General features: G+C 36.4%; 1 protein-coding gene across 3 annotated transcripts in view; it reads right to left on the bottom strand.

Moving 5' to 3' along the window:
• Positions 1 to 9,798, bottom strand: part of LOC138711948 (uncharacterized) — an 84,971-nt gene extending 75,173 nt beyond the window's left edge. For all 3 annotated transcript variants that reach the window (XM_069843252.1, XM_069843250.1, XM_069843251.1), the window contains exons 1-2: positions 9,605 to 9,798; positions 6,270 to 6,407 (exon numbers count right to left, since the gene is read on the bottom strand). In XM_069843252.1, coding sequence (XP_069699353.1) covers positions 6,270 to 6,407; positions 9,605 to 9,762 — 296 coding nt within the window. In that variant the 5' untranslated portion in view covers positions 9,763 to 9,798. The remainder of the gene's footprint in view (positions 1 to 6,269; positions 6,408 to 9,604) is intronic.
• Between the last annotated feature and the right edge of the window lie 7,495 nt (positions 9,799 to 17,293).

Raw genomic sequence — 17,293 nt, forward strand, 5'->3', positions numbered from 1 at the left:
TGATAGTAATTTGCTTCCATAATAATGAAACATACTCCCTCTGAATGGATTTTTTTAGGCCAAATACTTTTTCTTGAACTTATCCAACTTCAGTTTTTGAGTCTCAACGCGAAAACGCAAGTATCAATGTCAGGACGATAGCAGTAGCTATTTCAGGTCATTGTGGATTGTAGGCAAAAGTTAAAAAAATGTCAGGTTTGCTAAGCTTTCGAACAATAGCATTTTCGTATAGCTGCTGCATGTACAACTTGAAATGTAGAGCGTAAAATCATTTTATCCTACTAAGAGATCTTGCTGAAATGATCTGGAGACTATAAAATATTCTAGGCCTCTTATTTTATCAGTAAGTAATATCTTTTTATCTTTCCTTAGGAACTGTAATTTTTGCGCTCTCTCGAGCCAATACTGAAGACAATGACACATATCAATATCTACACTACACCGCCATTAAGTATATGAAAAAGACCCAACCCGACTGGGTTAATAAGTATGATAATATTTGATTTTTAATAACAATATTATTATCTTACTTAAGTTTTGTAGTTATATATAGCAGTCACTCGGTAAATTATAGAAATGAAGATCTAAATTAAGATATTCTCCACATTTACTTACATAACCTCAAAACCTTTTTCTTTCATGTCATCAATATAGCATCAATATTATGTACAATTAATGAAAAATAGCCGCATCATGATATTAACTATAATAATATTTAATTTCTAATGGTAATAATGTTATCAAACCACCTCGTAGATTTGAATATTCAATACACAGCTGTACTCAGAAAATTATAGACTGCAGAATCAGTTTTTAATAACAAATTGAATTGAGGTCTAAATATTGTCGGCAATCCTGCAGGTCATGGCCTTCGTGTAATAGCCTATTGTTTATTGTAGTGTGTGTTTTGTTCTGAAATTCAATCAAGTCGGCCGTGATTCAATAAGTTAGTTCTCAAAACTAACAACAGATGGATTTCGGAAAATAGGAAAATTACGTAGGAAAATTGACATTTCACTGAAAACTACTACTTTTCCGAAAAACTTTGTATGCCAGGCGTGAAAATGAGGGGTCACTCATTAAAATCCGTTCAGCCGTTTTCCCGTAATTTCCATTACCAGTTCAAATTATATATATAGATTTTCACTTCCATTCATTGTTGAATAATTGTGCATATTAACATCTACAAAGGATGCCGAACTACAGACTGCCAGCTTTAGCAATGGGATATAAGCCAAAAGGAAGACGAGATGTAGGAAGACCAAGAGCGAAATGGGCGCCGGAACAGGTTCAACATGAACCTAATCCTTGAAGTGAAGAAGAAGAACAATTACAAGGAAATTCACAACCTCGTAGCATTTTTCGAGCACACTACAGCATCACACGTGTTGGAAGAGACTAGCTACTAACTCGTAATCGGAACCGTTATACGGAAATGGAAATGAGACGCACGTGATCTGTGTTGGCACATGTACAGCTGTCAAAAAAAAAAAAAAAAGTGGCCGCACTCGTGAACAGCGAATATTTTCAAAGTCCACTTCGGGTCGCGGCGATGTTACACGATGCATGTGCTTGTACAAGCAGTTACGGAACTATGAGAGTGTTCCATATCTGCGCCTCGTAGACCAGCGGTAGAGTGCTTGTTTAATGATTCAAAGGTCGTGGGTTCGGGCCTTCTTGAAGTTCTCATTTTATTTTTTAATCGTTCTTTAGCGATGTAAATGATATTCAAATTATAATTTTTATCCAGTTATCGTTCTTTATGGATATCACGTTATTTATTTTATTTTAGGTTATTTTACGACGCTTTATCAACAGCTCAGGTTATTTAGCGTCTGAATGAGATGGTGATAATGCCGGTGAAATGAGTCCGGAGTCCAACACCGAAAGTTACCCAGCATTTGCTCATATTGGGTTGAGGGAAAATCCCGGAAAAAACCTCAACCAGGTAACTTGCCCCGACCGGGAATCGAACCCGGGCCATCTGGTTTCGCAGCTAGGCATGCTAACCGTTACTCCACAGGTGTGGACCACGTTATTTATATTTTGTTATCGTTCTTTAGAGATATGAATAAAATTCAGGTCATCATTTGTATTCTGTTATCGTATTATAACGATATGTATAATAATTATTATTGTATCTCCAATGGGGGTTAGCCCTATTTTACATCTGTATGTTAGGGCTATAGTTTTATACACAAAAAATATAAGCATAAAGAGAAATGGAAAAGAAAATTAAATTAGCTTACGCGATGTAAACAAAACATAAACAATCCGTAAATTAGGCATTGCGATTGCAAAACAAATATCAGGTATCAATTTGAAACATACAAAAACATTAACAACACACATACGTAACACTTCTATAACACAAATATGCAGCTTTCCGTACCATACATCATAAATTAATACACAATAGTCACACAAACACAATCAAACTATAATTACGACATTGCGACGACATCAAGCATTCCATAACTGACTCACATACATAACAAATCAAGCATCCGTTACAACACATACACTTCAACATAGTAACCACACTTTTAAAAGTTACAAATTTGGCACCAAGAAGAATAAATAGGACACTGTTACTAATTACTATTCTTCTACAATTTCTTAAATACATCTATAATAAATCTGTGAAATTCCGATATGAATAATATTCACGTTTTTTATATTGTTATCGTTCTTTAGCGATTTAAATAATATTCAAGTTATCATTTATATTCTGTTTTCCTTCATTAGCATTATAAAACAATATTCAAGTTATTTATATTGTTATTGTTCTTTCGCAATATATTAATTAAACAAACCGATATTTATCATTTATATTCTGTTATCGTTCTTTAGTGATACTGTATAAATAATATTCAAGTTATTTATATTGTAATCGTTCTTTAGCGATATAAATAACATAAATTTAATATTAGGTTTGGAAAAATCCAGTTGCATAATACTGCTATTAGTTTTTCTTTTTGTATTATTACATTATACTATCTTGAACCACAATAAAATGAAAAGGAGTAACGAGGAATTGAACCTGAGACGTTGACATCTAAATTCCGACGTTAGTCCGCTGAGCTACGAGGGCAAAAGTGTGGAAACATTTTCGGAAAAATTGGCCCAATCACACTCTAAGATTTTCTGACGATTCGTAGAAGCTAGTCCAGGATGCGGGGGGTAAAGGCTAATTGAGATTTCCCGGTCTCTGACCGGGTCAAACATCCTGATAGAATTAATATTTAACCCTTGCCGTGACTTTCGGTGAAGTCAGGAGGGCCCAATTAGTCAAATCCACTCTCCTCATCTCCACGCTTGGGCCCCCTGGAATTTAATAAGATGCGAAAGAGATAGTGGTGTGCGGAAAGCAACGGGATGTTACCGCATTTAGGCCTATCCTTCCCAAGAAAACTGCAAACATGAACAAAGGAAGCTTTTAATAGAAGAAGAAGGATCTTCTGCGGACCTCTGGAAAAAGAACTAAGGAAGAGACTAGTGAAGTGCTTTGTGTGGAGTGTGGCATTATATGGGGAAAGAACATGGACATTACGACGAAATGAAGAGAAACGAATTGAAGCATTTGAAATGTGGATGTGGAGAAGAACGGTGCGTGTAAAGTGGACAGACAGAATAAGACAGAATAAGAAATAAAAAGTGAGTGAAGAAAGAATGATGCTGAAACTGATTAGAAAGAGAAAAAGGAATTGGTTGGGTCTCTGGTTGAAAAGAATAATAGACGACATTAGGATATGTGGATCATATGCGGAGACTAAGAGGAAGGCAGAAAATAGGAAAGATTGGAGATTGCTGGGTTTGCAATGAAAGACCTGCCCATGGACAGAACATTTATGTATGTATGTTCAGAATGCCTGGAATATCGTGTCTAAAAACAGTCGCTATTTGCAAAGACTAGTCAATTCCATGCCCACTCGACTGCAAGATGATGGAGATAAGAGGAAGATAGACTAAATATTGAATTGTGGTTTTTTGTTTTGTTTTTTGAACGCTTAATTGTTTGAATGTTTTAAGGCCGACGCCAGTAAATTTGTTATGTTTATGCCACGAAAGATATTTTATTGAGAATAAAATCTTTTTTCTTTCCATTTGCAGCCACAATATCATAAAGATAAAGTCATGGCATAATATATTAATGAACCTGATGTTAATTACTAAAATAATCATAAAAGAGAAAGGAGACATTATGTCTAGTTTGTCTCTCTCAAAAACAGAACAAAAAAGAACATAAAAAGCACGAGGTTGTAGTCGAACGCAGGACCTCATGAATAAGAGGCCTGAACGCTACCATTATGCTATCGAATAGCACACAGTATACTTCAATTATAACTGTAGATATCAGGCAACGTGGTCCAACAACATGTAACATCGCCTGTCTCCGAATTGTAGCGAAGATACCCGAAGGGAACTTTGTTTCAGGAGAGCGGCCACTTTTTCTTTTGACAGCTGTACATTTTACAAGTTCAGTATCACATGCTTTTGAAGAATTTCAGTGCTTGTAAAGTCATATTATCGTTATTGTTCAAAGCTGCCGGTGGCCGATTAATTTTTTATGTTAAAAATGATGTAGTTTGGAGTACCTACTTTCAGTTTCAAATATATTTGCACAAAACTGACAACTTGGCTGTTGCTCTGTCTAGTAAACAATGAATAGTAGTGAATTTCAGGAGCCAACTATGTAGAACTACTTCCTCTTTATTTTACATAAACCCGACTTTAACTTTCAAATATCCACGAAAGTTTCAAACCATGAATAGTAGCCTATATAAAGTGCAATGAATAATATTTTTTATTTATAATTTTAAAAAAGTTTACATGGTGTCTTTCATAGCGTTGCGTTAAAACTGTTTCTGTTGTGTCTCCTCCTAGATGTGTTATAATCTGGTTGAATGCAGCATCGTGAGGTGGCAGCGGTAGCGAGCTTGCTGCACGACCAGTCGGTTTCTATTTTCCGCCTATGACTGACTCAGAGGAGGATCTCCTCCCTCTCCGTTCATTTACTAGGTTTAAAACTCTTCTTCTTTCTCTGGCCGCTAGTGCGCTGTTGTCTATGTGTGTTAACTGCAGTAGAGGAGGAATGGAGTGCCTTTTCTGTACACAGACAATCTCGCATCTTTCTCACAGTTTTCTACAGCTCATGAGCGCGCGTCGTTTAAAACTCATTCAACCGAGTTTTTCGTATAGCTGTGAACTTAGAAATGATCGAATCTTCCTCGAATTTCAAGGCACATATTTTATTTGGTAATTAGTTTCAAAAGAAGAAAATGTGAGGAGGACGTTCCTCCCTTCCCTCCTCCGAGGAACCGCCACTGTCTCTTATACTTTTCAGAATTCCATATACTTTTCCTTTTCGAGGTTGTATTTATACCAAACATTGAATCTTATTTCCAAATAGTCTATTGTTTGATATGTAAACGATCCTTAGTATGACTAATCAAGGTGCTTCTATGTAGCAATCTTTGCTTCTATGATAATGCATTGCCGTCTCAAGTGCTCTATTATATGAACTAAAGGGCCATCAAACTGACGAGTGGGCCTAGTTCTAATTTGTTTGATCGGTTTTGATGAAACAGTTCTAATTTTAACTAAACGTTGAACAATTGACAGTTATTAATTTAACGTTAGTCAAGAAACGTGTGACTAAATTTTGTGGAGTCAACCGTAAATCTAGTAGTGCTTGATTTTTAAAGAGCTTTTCTCTTAGGTTAATTGCCTTCTCTCCTGGTTCCTTTGTTTTTCTTTTCGGAACAGCTGTAGTGATCCACGGTAATGTGTACGTAAGCCGTTTGAATACAAATATGGTCCATGGTAAAATTTTAATTTTCACTCAATTATTTTTGATATAGGAAAAATATGTCTTTTATTCATTGATTTTTAGTGCTACCATGGATCACTACAACGGTAATGTGTACTTAAGCTGTTTTAACACAAATTTGGCCTATGTTAAAATACTAAGTTTTACTCAATTTGTATTGTATTTCTGTTCCAGAGGAAATCTGTCATTTACGACAAATCTTATATTTTATTTACTGAAGCCTACCGAGGATCACTAGCCTTCTTTGCTATGCCCGCTCTCTGTTCTGTTAGATGCCGCTAGTGAAGCAGAGCGAAATTGCTTGTCCCAGTAAGAATTCGAAGAGCATGTAATAATATAAATAACAAACTCAAAGCATTCACATTATTACTTTAAAAAGGAAAGTTCACCAAGCTCATTGACAGAAATGCAAGCAGAATGACTTGTTCAAACTTACGCATTCTGTTTAGTGAATGTGTCTGGTGCTGCAGTGTCTCTGGGTTGAGAACTGGACTGGCAGCTAGTCTCTGATTCTGTTTTCTTCTTCTCCACTCCACATGGCTCCTCTGCCTCTGCAGGTGCTTCTATTTCGACACTAAGTCACAATATGGAAATAATATGAAAAAAGAACATATGAAGGTAAGCCAATGCAGAAGCAGTTCTATAAGACCTTTTTTGCATAACAGTGAGTGACTGAGCAATTTACTATTAACTTTTCCTTAGTTAAAAGTAATGACATTTTTTGCGTTGAGAATTTTATACATTTAGCATTCCTGATTATGGAAAAATGGATGTTGGTATGTCGAACATAGATTTTTTCTCTTCTCTTGTATGCACATCACTTTCTCATTAACTACAGGACCCTATTCCACAAAAGTATGGTCTAATATATTACAAGTGTACTGATCTGTAACTAATAGTTATTAGTAGAATTGTGTTCCACAAAGGTTTCTGGGTCTGGAAATTGTTTAATTTGCAAAATAAAAGGCTCGACACTAATTTATTGTATTGCAATCAGCCATTTCTCTCGGGCCGTTACCGTTACCGTAATAGAGCGCTGCAAACATTGGGCAAAGACTTTTTTTTCCAGCTTAACGGTGCTTCATCGTAAAATACCGGTGTAATAAAATGTTTGTTTTATTTAATATGCAGAATCACCTCTTAAATTTTGGTGCATCTCTCCCCTTCCACTACGTATACACTATTCATGTATGTGGTAAAGCATGTATGTGTATCAGTGTGTACAGGGGCGGAGGTAAGAATCCTCAGCTTTCTCCACTGCAGGAGTTTCAGAAGAATTTGTAGGTGCAATATTACTCGTAGTTTGTAGGGATGCTAAATGAAACAAGAAAAAGATTAGACAATTTAATTTTAAGGGAAAAATGTTTTAAATAAACATTATTACTATTATTTTTTCCTAATAGCTGGCACTTAACTTGCGTCATTCACCCAAGCGTCACCATCTATTAAGCGACATGTCGAAGCTTTTAGTTTTTTAAATCGCCATGCACCATAGGAGCGAAAAGCTATTTAGAAAATATATTTCACCAATGTGACAAAGACAACACATTTCTATTTTTTTTTTTCGTTGTTGGTAACTCTATAGCATCTATTAGATGCTTTATGGTTGTGCTAACAGATGGAGTTACTTGTCAACAATGTGACGCTGAAACGTGTGTTCAGGTTACTGCCCAGCGACAGTCCTGACGTATTTTTATATTGTGATGATTGGTTAATTTATATTAACCCGGCACACTCACAATCACAGTCACATTCATACAAATTTCCAGACTCTAGACACCCAGGGAATTCCTCTTCTTCAAGAAAAATTCACCGAGAGCCACCCCGGGAATCGAACCCAGTACCTCCTGATCTGGAAGCCAGCATGCTGACCAACAGACCACGGAGGCAGTCACATTTCTATTTTGGGACTGAAAACGATACAGCCGAGGAAACAGATTTTAAACTGAATAATTTCAAGGGAAAAATTGTTCCGGGGCCGGGTATTGATCCCGGGACCTCTGGTTGAACGTACCAGCGCTCTCCCAACTGAGCTACCCGGGAACTCCACCCGACACCGTCTCAACTTTTCCCTTTATATCCACACAACTCGCGTGGGCTGACAATACCTGGCACTGGAACAATTTTTCCCTTGAAATTATTCAAATCTGCTTCGCAGGGAGCTTTACCTGAACGACTAGATTTGCATAATATATACGTCACTGTGTACGTTAACAGAAAACCACAATTCCAAGTCACACAGAGATTGTGTGCACTCGATGTGGGTCTCTGGCGTTCGTCAGCCCACGTGAGTTGTGTGGATATAAAGGGAAAAGTTGAGACGGTGTCGGGTGGAGTTCCCGGGTAGCTCAGTTGGGAGAGCGCTGGTACGTTCAACCAGAGGTCCCGGGATCGATACCCGGCTCCGGAACAATTTTTCCCTTGAAATTATTCAAATCTGCTTCACAGGGAGCTTTACCTGAAAGACTAGATTTGCAGATTTTAAACTGATTGTGGAATCATTTTCCCATGTAAAGAAGTCTTATATTTTTATAAAAAGCAAAGCATTTTTTTAATATTTAAAGCATTAATTATTTAGTCTTTTTTATGAAAGGTTGTGTTATTATATAAATTACTTATACCAGGCATTTATTTCAGTCCCACCTTTTCTGAACTGTTGTCTAATAAATAGACGTCTAAGAAAAATACGGTAAAATAACCCCTTTACACGCCATGAAGCCATTCGAGGTGGCAAGGAGGTAGAGTTTCATGGTTTCATCACCTCCGCTCTGGAATGAGGTGATATGGTCAGTACTAAGCTTCGACCTCCTTTAATCGCAGGAAAATGACGGCTATTAAATTTTATACAAGACGAGTGAATCTATGTGTCATTCTGGCAAATTTCGGCGATAAAAAAAATCTCGCCACCACTCGAGAATGTCGGGGACCTTCCAGTCCGTAGGCAGTTGCTCTACCAACTGAGCTACTCAACCGCCTAAAAGTCTTTTGTTTTAAAAGAATGCAATACAAAACAATACAACCATCTACATTTAAAAAGCGGCAGTTTCTTAACAATGATACAACATGATAATATAAAGGCTAAGTGGAAGGAAGAACAAATAAGGACGTAATGTTTTATTTAAACAGTTGAGGAACACAACCAAATCATGCGTGGCTGTGTACCGTACGTAAGTATTGTAAGTATGTATTTACCACGTGACTAATGTAACTTACGTACACATTTATATATACATATTAACTATCTTTGAATATATCAAAATTTAATAAAAGAGAGATCAAAATGAAATATTTACATTTATATTAAAAACTCATTTAGACTATAAAAAGGATTATTAACAAACCACTGTTTGAGTGCAGAATTAAATTGTGGGCTTCAGGAGTTAATTTTTAAACGTGTTTAAAGCTACAGTTTTAAACCACCTCATAGTTACATTTAATCTTGCATTGGACACATCTAACTAATAAATAATTAAACCTAGTGGAATACTGATGCACGTCGGTTTTCACATGGAATTGGTGAATAAAAGCGATATTAGAAAAAATTTTCTCGGAGTATTTCCGTTTCCCTTGCCATTATTTCACTTTTTTTCAATAAGACATTACCAATGAAAGGAACGACTCGACTGCATTAATGTTTACATTATTAAAACTTCATGGAATTAATGTGTTGAACGTTCTAGAGTTGAGGTACCCGTACGGCTTGTGTCACAACTAGGTGCTTAGGAATCACAAAATTGCAGAGATATAATAGAGAGCCACGCAGTGTCTTACCTGCAACATTTCTTTGTCTGAAAAGTAGGCCTAAAGAGTTCTTCTCCACTTTCCAAAATATTCGTGACAAGAGCAATCCAGTTGTTATATCTATTATTAGATAATTCTTTTAAGTCTGACAGTAAGGACTTCACTCGTAAATATAATGATTGCGACATTTTAACAAGTCTGAACTAGTCTCAACGGATGCCACCTGCCACGTACTGAATAAAACTCTTCAATACATGCTCTTTAAACAGTAAGTTCGCTATAATAGATAAGATACTGTTGCAGTTACGTCGCAATAACGATACAATGTCCAGATCATTATCTTACAGTACTGTCTTTTAAATAAAATGCTTGTGTAGGGCATCTTAATCTCTAACCACTCACAAGTAAATAAATGTTTATTTTGAATAATTTCGAGGGATAAATTGTTCCGGGGCCGGGTATCGAACCCGGGACCTTTGGTTAAACGTATAGAGGAAAAATTGGATCGGTGTCGGGTAGAGTTCCCGGGTAGCTCAGTTGGGAGAGCGTTGGTACGTTTAACCAAAGGTCCCGGGTTCGATACCCGGCCCCGGAACAATTTTTCCCTCGAAATTATTCAAATTAACTTTACAGGCAGTTATTCCTGAAAGCTTAATTTGCAAATGTTTATTTTATTTTTAAATGATCAATAACATGAGGTAAGATTACAAACGCCATTATAACCAATAAATTCCATACAGAATAATCTGTGTTCAATTGTGTCGATATCTTATGCATGATTTTTTGCAATGTATTCAGTATTTATTGCTACATACAATACAAAATAAATACATAGCCTATTACTGATGTAGCACACACCCTCTGAGCAATCTTGTGTTCGGGGAGCGATTCCTACAAATAATTATTTTATACTGAAGAACATAACAAAGTTTCAATAAAATTACAAAACCAATACAATTATCACAAAACAGAGGTAATTACGAAGATATACGTAGAGTATCAAGTCAAGAATTGGAATGAATAAAGAGTATTGAAATTAAGAAAAATAAAAAGGAAAAAGTAAAAATCCTCTGCCATCATGTCACCGTCATATCCATTTAACTCTTCCCTTTTACTCTACCCGTTAGTGAATCAATTTTTCGGAAACAAAGAGCTAAGTAGGCTCATATATGTATTAGAGATGAACAACGATCGAGAAAGCTAACTAACAGCGCCCGCAAAGCCGAAAACCCGCACGACAATGTTGTATTACGTTGCGTCCTTGACGTAAAGACTGGTTGTAAGTGTTCCGAGACTCGATATTGACGAGTCCCGAAGTCAAGCAGCCTTGAATCGCTATAGTTGTTTATACCTGACTGAATTTTTATCTACTTTGGCAACTGTTATATATGTACAGGGGCGAATGCCTTAGGAGAGACAGGTTAGACAGCGTTTACCCTAACATTCTGTAAACGAAAAATTTTCTAGTTAATTCAATTATTCTTTTAGAATATTAATTATTTCCAAATACATGACATTACTGTATTTCTCACTTTACCTATTTTCGACTCACTTCGACAATGCTCGTGCTCGCATCTGTTACACTAAGCACGTTGCTATAGTTTATAGTAGACGAAAGTAGACGCTGATCAGTCTGTCTGTTTTACCATTGAATTTTCAGATAAAGCAACACTAACGCTATCTGGCTGTGAAACTATGACTTTTCTATAGCGAGATTTCTCCGCCCAGTAGACAGTCGCACCCGTCTGTTGGTGATCTGTGGTTGCACCAGCGTTTCTTCTTGCTCTCATTGGCTACTACTTGAATCTCAGTAACAAAAGTGCTCTTATTGGCTACTATCTCAGAAATGCTTTTAATGTAATTAATTTGAATTTACTTCATTATAAGACACATCTAAAGTAAAATAATGATATAATAATCAGACATCGGATTCTAGGGCAAATGCCTATTTTGTTTCTTTAGGAGAAAAGTAAAAATAATTATTAATATTTGTGTTTCATGGAAATTGAAAGGTATTCAAAGAGTTTTATAGTGCCCTAAAATGCCCTAAAACGGTTATTAGAGCCTAATTTGTTAATATTCGCCTAAAAATGCCTAACTCACTGTAAAGTTTCGCATTTTACTCTTACTTTTTATAATTTATACATGCATTCACTGCGAAATTTAAGGCATTTAAAAAGTGGAAAGTTTGCTTCACACCGGCCATGAAACCATTGATAAAGGAAACAAAATGTTTTGAATCTCACGACACTCGCAATAGATTTCACCGAATTTAACATGTTTGGAGGCATAAATGCCGACAAAGAACCAACCTTAGTTTTGAAGCAGGCAACAATAACAACATGTGCTGCTACCGATTCAGAGATATACTATACTATAAAAATGACTGTTTTCGGTCTGAAACCGATTAGCTGTACTGCCCTTCAGAGTGTCATAAAATCACAATTTTTGGAGAAAGAGTGTTTTTGAAATATTTATGAAAAGTCGTAAAACTTCGAATTAGTAGGGTAAACCGTTATAAAATATTTAAAAGAATGGCCCTCCTAGTGTTAACACTACCAGGAAATGCAACAATAAGTGGAACTTTGTATTTTTGTCCAATTGAATCTCAATAACAACGGTTCATTTGAATGCTCGTTAACAGTTGCTCTTTCCCTCACCTTATTTGTGTTGAGAAGTTTTGAGCGGTAGGACGTTTTCCTGTGAAGTTTAAAGCGATAATGCCGAAAAATATAAGTGCTAAATCTACATTGATCCGGCAATGGCTAACAGAATATTCAGAATTCACTTATGATGGAAAAATAATATTCTGCAAGATTTGTAGCAAACAGGTATGTAACAATAGTTGAAATATATAAATTCTATTAATTTTAATGAGTAGGCCTATAATATTTATACATTGACTGAGCTATCCTGAGGTATAATTCCACTACACTACCACTACATTTTAACCTTTTAAATTCCGATAGTTAAAGTATTTGCAGGTCATTAAAATTTTGATTGTTCGAACCCACTAACTTTGTGATAGAAATACGGCAATACAACAATTAGGATTTTATTTTAATTCAGTTTACTTTACATTTTTAGATTTCGCAAGAAAAGAAGTGCCACCTAAAGCAGCATGTGCAAGGAGCGGCTCATAAGGCTAAAGCTCAGCAGAAAAATCAACTGCAACAAACTTTACTAACACAGCCTACTTCAACCAATCTCAGCAGCAATTTCTATGCTGATTTAACCAGAGCGTTTGTTGCTGCTAACATTCCCTGGAATGCAATTGAAAATCTGGTTTTAAGACAGTTTTTACAAAAATACTGCAAACAAAATATCCCATCTGAGTCGACCCTAAGAAAAAATTACTTAGACAGAATATACAATTAAACTTTAGCTTCCATTCGGGAGGATATAGGTGATTCTTACATATGGGTCTCTGTGGATGAAACCTCAGATCCTATGAATAGGTATATAGCAAATATGGTAATAGGAAAACTTAGTCCTGATGGACCTTCGATTGCACACCTCGTATGTGTTAAGGGACTTTCGAAAGTGAATAGCCAAGCCATTGCTTATTTTGTAAATAAAGGCCTACAGTCTTTATACTCAGGTAATATAGACAATTCTAAAGTTCTGTTGTTTTGTACTGATGCTGCCTCATACATGGTTGCTGCAGCTCCACTTCTTAAAACATTTTATCCTAACCTCACGCATGTAACCTGTCTAGCACATGGCCTTCACAGGGTTTCTGAAACAATCCGGAATGAATTTCCTCTTGTCAATTCGTTTATTTCTAACACAAAAAAATGTTTTTGTAAAGCCCCATCCAGGATTTCAATATTCAGAGAGAACTTTCCAGATATCCCACTCCCACCTCAGCCGGTTGTTACACGATGGGGAACCTGGATTCAGTCAGTGGTGTATTATTCTAAATATTTTAAAGAAGTGGTCACAGTTATTGATAAATTACCTGAAACTGATAGTGCAGCGTGTGTGAAAGCAGTGAAAGATTGTCTGAATGACTCACGAGTGAAAAACGATATTGCCTACATAACATCAAACTTTTCTTTCATACCTGCAAGCATTGAACAATTAGAACGTGAAAAACAATCTCTTTGTAGCCAAATAGCAATAGTAAAGGAAGCTCAAGTGAACATACATTCTGCTTTGGGCGAAACTGGGAAAAAAGTTAAAAATAAGTGGGACAACGTATTAAATAAGAATGTAGGATTTTCATTGTTGGAAAAAGTATCAAGAGTGATATCGGGGGAAAGTGTAAATGTTCCAGTAAGTATTAATGTTTCTATTGTACCTAATTTAAAATTTGCGCCTCTCACATCAGTTTCGGTTGAAAGAAGTTTTTCTGCTTTCAAAATGATTCTCAGTGACAAAAGGCAAAGGTTAACTGTGGAGAATTTAGAAAAAATTCTGGTGGTGTACTGTGCAGATAATTATAATAAAGTCTGAGCATGGAACTGAATTTCAATAACTTAAAATGAGTAATCTTGATATCAATAACCATTATTTCATTAGTTTCAATATATTAAATTTTGTGCAGCTCTGTTTATAAATATAATATAGTATTCTTTTTTAATGTTTAAACATACTTTTTGTGCGTATTTTAGTGTATAACTAAAAATGTCAGTGAAAGAAATAAGTATGATACCTTGATGTGCCTAAAATGCCGATTTTAATTAAAATAGAGCCTAATTTTACCAATTTTGAGCTTATTTTAGGCGCCCAAAACTGCAATTTTTAGTGCCTAAAAATCCGATGTCTAATAATAATATTCAAATACGAAGTATAGCAACTTACAATTAATACATGATAGCGTCAAACCCTTCAAGTACATGCCTTTTTTCTTGCCCGCCAATATTAGTTACGGAATTATAACGGAAACGAACGGTTTATTATTTAAAGAGTTTCGAAGTTACGAGTGCGGTGTAAGACGAGAGAGCAGGCGGACTGAACTTATTTACAAGAATATTATTTAATGTGAATTGTAAGAAAATCTATTTATTTCTTTTATTAAATCCACATAGCAGTGAATTATATTACTATTTGTATTCTAAAAGTATGTTATTTGGCAGTTCCCCGCTGCCTATTTAGTCTATATCTAAAAATAAAACGAGTGCACGTAGGGTTATAGGGTTTTGCCTAGTTTTAAGCAGTAGTCATTAATACAGGCTGTTTCAAAAATACGGGGCATAATTTCAGGTATGTATTTCCCACATGTAGACAATCAAAATTAGTTCATTACAACATGTGTCCGGAAATGCTTCATTTCCGAGTTATGGCCTTCACAACATTGAAATTCACCGGAACGTTTTTCTTTCCGCAGGTCGTTGTCATTACAGAAGATGTTCAAAATATCCACCTCCTGCTTGAATACAGACCTCACATCGATGTCTCATTGACCTGCGAACACGATCCCAAACTCCAGGAGTATTGCGTATGTCCTCAGAACATGCCACAATTCGATTCCGAAGGGATTACAAATCAGGCACCGGAGACGAATAAACCAATGATTTTAAATGGCCCCACAAGTAGAAATCGAGAGGGTTCAGATCAGGTGAGCGTGGAGGCCAAGCAATTGGGCCACCTCTACCTATCCATCGATCAGGAAACCTTCGATCCAAGTACCGGCGAGCCGTACGACTGAAGTGTGCAGGAGTGCCATAATGCAAGAAGTGAATGTGTTGACGATTGATCAGTGGAGTGTCTTCTAAAACATGAGGTATGGTGTTTTCCAGGAAGTTTGTGTACGCCTGCCCCGTAAGTCTGTTTACAAGTACATGGAGTCCAACTAATCGATCACCAATGATACCGGCCCACATGTTGAGGGAGAACCGCACCTGGTGATGAGATGGAACAGTTGCAAGTGGGTTTTCATACGCCCATACATGCTGATTGTGGAAATTTGTTATGCCATCTCGTGTGAACTGTGCTTCATCTGTAAATAATACTAAGGCAGGAAAGTTCGGATTTATACCACACTGCTGCAAGAACCACTGACAGAACCTAACTCGTGCAGGGTAATCTGCTGGTGACAGGGCCTGTACATGTTGCAAATGATAAGGATACAATTGATACTCTTTCAACAGTCTCCAGACAGTCATATGAGGAATATTGACTTGCAACGCAACCCTTCGTGTGGTGATAGAAGGAGTCATGTTCACAGCCTCCAGAATCTCCTCCTGTACTTCTGGAGTTGTAGATCTTGATCGTCCCCTTCCCAAACCAGGAGAGTTAAATTTTCCATATTCGCACAGACGGTAATGGAGACGTACAAATGTCTTCCGATCTGGACATTGTCGCTGTGGGTACCTCTCCTGGTACAAACGACGAGCCAGCGCAGCATTGCCATCCGCCTTACCGTACATGAAGTGTATCTCTGCCAGCTCTTGATTTGAATACATGTCGCACAGTCTAACGCCTACACAACACTGAATGTAACCTTCGCCTCGGAATGAACTGTCAGAGTGCCCTCTTAATGTCTCCTTTGACGGCAACGACCTGCGAAAAGAAAAACGTTCCGGTGAATTTCAATGTTGTGAAGGCCATAACTCGGAAATAAAGCATTTCCGGACACATGTTGTAATGAACTATTTTGATTGTCTACATGTGGGAAATACATATCTGAAATTATGCCCCGTATTTTTTAAACACTCTGTACGAGTATAATATTGAACACAGATCTGTATGCGTCGAAAACAAAATTCCATATATAATAATATGATTGAAATAGGTTAAATAAAAAAATAAATCTCTGCCTACCCCCTTACTTAGCTCACGCTTCGTCACTGTATATGTATAAACAATCAAGTAGCCTATTTGAAACCTCTCTACCTTTCAGTGTATAATAACACGTTCCCCAGTCTTTATTTAATTACTAGGCCCTTATTAAAAGGCTAGAATTTTCTTTTCATATGTTTGAGATCAAGTGTGCAATCTCAAGTAAAATGATATTAATGTTATGTTTTATGTTTCTTAGAAATGCAAATTTATTTGAGAATTGTTTTTTTTTTTACTATTTATATATCCATAGGTAATATAATATAATAGAACCAGAACTTTTGATAACTAAGGTACTGTTCTGTTTTGTCTTTTTGTCTCATTTAAACATTTATAATGTTATTTATTTGAATTATGTATGTTATTCGAAGTTACGAAATCTTTCCACGCCGACCAAATGCTATTTCGAGAATGACGAGCGAGACTCGAAGCTCATGAGAATGACGAGTCGACACTCGAAAGACACAGCGAGCGAGAGCGGCAGTTAGTTTTGTTCATCTCTAGTATGTATGCATGTATGTATGTACGATATGCATGTAGCCTATGAATGTATGGTATGCGCCATGTTGACCACATAATGAGGAGACCTCGCTAGTTGTGTATATCTATTTTGGTTCACAACAAGAACGAACGTGCCTACGAGCTCAAACCTTGAAAATAGAATTTTATATAATTAACTTTCTTCTTGCTGCTGAATATTCCTGTAGAGAAATATTCCGCTTGGTACAGTTAATAAAAAAATGATCGGTCATTCTTTGGAGTCTCAACATAGGTTAAGATCTCAGTTTACAGAATAACGAATTTAAAGCCATTCCGTTATTTCATCAATATTATTTTCCATTAAACTCAATGAAGTTGAACGCCTATAGTACACTTGTCTTTCACATAGGTGTAAAGTTTCTGGCTAATACGCTGAATATCCACATTCAAGTT

This window comes from Periplaneta americana, chromosome 13, assembly GCF_040183065.1.
Source record: "Periplaneta americana isolate PAMFEO1 chromosome 13, P.americana_PAMFEO1_priV1, whole genome shotgun sequence".
NCBI classification, from domain to species: Eukaryota; Metazoa; Arthropoda; class Insecta; order Blattodea; family Blattidae; genus Periplaneta; species Periplaneta americana.